Source organism: Vitis vinifera, chromosome 14 (assembly GCF_030704535.1).
Source record: "Vitis vinifera cultivar Pinot Noir 40024 chromosome 14, ASM3070453v1".
NCBI classification, from domain to species: Eukaryota; Viridiplantae; Streptophyta; class Magnoliopsida; order Vitales; family Vitaceae; genus Vitis; species Vitis vinifera.
In genome coordinates this window covers 7261584-7265159 of record NC_081818.1, presented here as the reverse complement: position 1 = coordinate 7265159, position 3576 = coordinate 7261584, and the positions used below count along the sequence as shown (strand labels likewise).

Here is a 3576-nt window from a genome sequence, read left to right as displayed (position 1 = left end):
TTTATTCAATTGATCCCTAACCCATTTGGACTTCTCCCAAACCTGTCTCCTTCACTCTCTTTCCTCTGTTTGAGATGTTTGAAAAAAAAATATTATTGTAAAAACATTTCAAAGATTTGGTTTTTTTTCTTGGAAAACTAAATTAATTTTTAAGACATTTCAAAGACAATTTAATTTAACATTGCAAGAAACAAGGGGTGCCAAGACCAAAGGAATGAGTCCACTAGCAACTTTTGGAACCATCCCTTTGGCGGTCATGGCTGAATAAGACATCATATATTTTATTTTCAAATATTTAAAAAGCCCGTGCCATTGAATGTTCAGAAAAGACTTTGAACAAAATCTGGCATTAGGGTTTAATCGTTCAACAGCTATACATACCTAATTATTGCGGAGAAATTTTTGGAATTTTCGCTTCCGTGGCTCCCATTTCTTCATCGATCATACGACCCATCACCAAGCTTCAGAAAACAAAACATAACTGTGATTGAAAATTTGCCCCCACAAGACTGACTTAATGTAACTCTGAAAAATCGCCAAGGAAATATTTATATTGTTTGACTTCTAACGCCATTTTCTTAATGCTGATCAATCCACCTGCTACCCTTGAAACTTTTTCACACAGAAGGAGAACATGGTGAAGGTTATTTAGTTAGTCTCTCAGCTTCCAAGTCTCAGTCTATTTATATATGCACACGCCCTCCTCTCTCCCTCTCTCTTATCAATCAAAAGTTCTTGTTATTTAATTTATTGCTTCTGTGTCTGGAGATCATGAGACCGAACAACGGAGATGTCCTGACTGCAGAACAGATTGCTGAGTTTCAGGAAGCTTTCTGCCTATTTGATATGGATGGTGATGGTAAGGTTTTCTTCTCCTCTACACTTTCACAGTATTCTTTTTTTTCTTTTTCTTTTTCTTCATCGTATACCAGTTTTTTTTCCTAGTTGCCAATCACATAGCTAAGTGCTAGAGCAGTCTCCGAGGTGTTCTTCAGTATTCTGATCAGTGATATGGGGAGTATCCATGAGTGGTTATGGAGGTAGACCAAAATCAACAAAAAGGGTATTCATTTATCAGTCAGATAAAGAGAGACCCATGTTAGTTTTTCAATTCAAATGTGAGGAGAAGTTGATGGGTAGTGGTTAGAAAAACTTCGTAGAAAAAATTTCTTATCACGGTCTGAGTATATCATCCCAGAACATCAACCTAGCTTCAAGCCTTCAACTATATTTGCTTGAATATTTTTGTTTTTTCTCTTATGTATTCCCTCATGTTAAGTCCAAAGTTTCTTGATTTTAAAAACTTAAATTTAGCCGAGTTTGATCATAATCATGATACTTCGAGCATTAAAGCAGGATCAGCTGTAGCTCAATCTGAATAGCACAGGCATGTACTTGATGGAGCTGTTTTCATTTCCCTACTCTTTTTCTGCCATGGGAAAGGTTTGAGCTCCATATGACTCCACATTCCAAATTATTATTTAGATATTGACTTTCAGGTTTAACGTAAAATTTTGGAGTAAATTAAGTTATTAATTATATTTTTAAGCTCAGATAAGAGCCCAAAACCCTAACTCAATGTTGGGCCTAAGTTCAGGCCCAAAATCTCCCACGTTAAACATCTTAAGCCCATTTAGGCTCATGTCTAACTTCAGTTTGGGCAGGCCACTTTTTACTTTTTGAAGGTCAAGTATCTGATTAGACTTCAGTTTGGGCAGGCTTCTTTTTTTCCTTTGAAGGTCCAAGTATCTTATTCTCCATTTTCCTCTTGAGTGATGATGGATCCCAATTAGCTTTTCAGCTTGCTAAAATTTGAAACTTAAAACCTATGGTTGAGACACTGGTCGTAGCGTTAAATATTAATAAATCAATATTTTTCTTTTAATATTAAGAAAAAAATCAAATATTTTGATTTTTTTCTATTTAGTCATTTAAAAAAAAAAGTAATTAGTTAAAAAAAAAAACAAATAATATGAAATTTAAAAGTAAATTGTTTGTAACAAAAAGTTAAAAAAAAAACAAACTCTGCTTAAGTTTTATTTACTTGCTTTATACTTCAAACAATTTGTTGAGTAAATTGATGTATTTGGTAGGTTGCATTACCCTTGACGAATTGGCCACCGTGATGAAATCGTTGGAACATAGCACAACTAAAGAAGAATTGCAGACCATGATGGATGAAGTTGATGTTGATGGGAATGGGACTATAGAATTTGGGGAGTTCTTGAATCTCATGGCTAGAAAAATGAAGGTGAAGTACCAAAGAAGTACATTTAGGCCAATTTCATTACTACTCATTTTCTTAATAGGAAAGTGTTTTTTTGTTATAGGAGAGTGAAGCAGAAGAGGAATTGAAAGAAGCTTTCAAAGTATTTGACAAGGATCAAGATGGTTACATATCAGCTAATGAAGTTAGTTTGCTTTCACATTATGCATGCTATGTACATAATTAAAATGATCGACTATTAGTATATGCTTGCCTTTCCCTTGAATTTTCATGGGAGATATTTCCTAGTTTACAGTTGTTATTCCATGTGTTTTCACTGCGCGCAGTTGAGGAATGTGATGTTCAACCTGGGAGAGAGGCTGACAGATGAAGAGGCTGAACAGATGATTCGGGAGGCTGATTTAGATGGCGACGGACAAGTTAATTACGAGGAATTTGTGAGAATGATGTTAGCTGTTTGATTGGAATCTCCATTAATCTGCAGTTTGATAATTGAACTCTATCAGGGGAGTGACAATCACACGACTCCTGTCCCTTATCTGCCCATAACACTTTTAGGGAAATGCTTGGTCTACTAGCTGAAACTCATTCTTCTGGCTACCCTTTTTATGTTCTCTTTTCTTATGGATGAGCTAAGACAGCCATTTGTGGACTCATCGTTGTTGTTAGGGTACTTGGAATTAATCTGCAGGAATATGTGAAATAAATAAGAAATCTTTCTGTAAGATTTTGGATGGTAATGTTGTTATCAGATGCTTTATTGTGGTGATCTTTCGGATAATTGTCTCTCAAGACAAGAACCGAATTCGCTGATCCAGGTATATTTTGCTTAGCACGATTAATTGAGATTCCTTTCTAGAATGATTCAAAAGCTTGAATTAGTTAACTAAGATTAACATCTGCCATAGCATATATTTATTTAGAACCTAAAGTTCAGATTGTTACATCTAAAATAAACAAAGGAAACTTCCATGAGTTGACAAGAAGGAAAAAAATTCCAACAGGATAGAAAGAACATTAGGAAACTTACATGTTACCTCTCTGACATTATGATTAGTATATAGAAATCTCAGTTACGTTTTAAAAGTAGGGCCAAATTTCTGTTAGTTTATTAACAAAAGGAGAAGAGCGATGTTACATTCTGGAGATACATCTTTCGATTTGGTTCTCTAAATTGACAGAAGGAATAACTGTTCGTTTTCTTCTTATAAAAAATTTATCTATTGTGTAAGCCATTAGACACTTGAAGAAGGAATTTCAATAAACATTTTGGAGATGGACCAAAGTTTTTCCTCTAGGAAAATGGTGGCCTACTGTTCTCAATCCAAGGAGATTAAATATTGTAGGTG

At 34.7% G+C, this 3576-nt stretch overlaps 1 protein-coding gene across 1 annotated transcript; it reads left to right on the top strand.

Annotated features, from left to right (window-relative positions):
- Positions 1 to 605: 605 nt before the first annotated feature.
- Positions 606 to 2952, top strand: LOC100241881 (calmodulin). The gene is made up of 4 exons (XM_059742859.1): positions 606 to 859; positions 2094 to 2251; positions 2331 to 2411; positions 2554 to 2952. Exons 1-4 carry the CDS (start codon positions 772 to 774, stop codon positions 2686 to 2688), a joined length of 462 nt encoding a protein of 153 aa, XP_059598842.1. The 5' UTR covers positions 606 to 771; the 3' UTR covers positions 2689 to 2952.
- Positions 2953 to 3576: the final 624 nt, after the last annotated feature.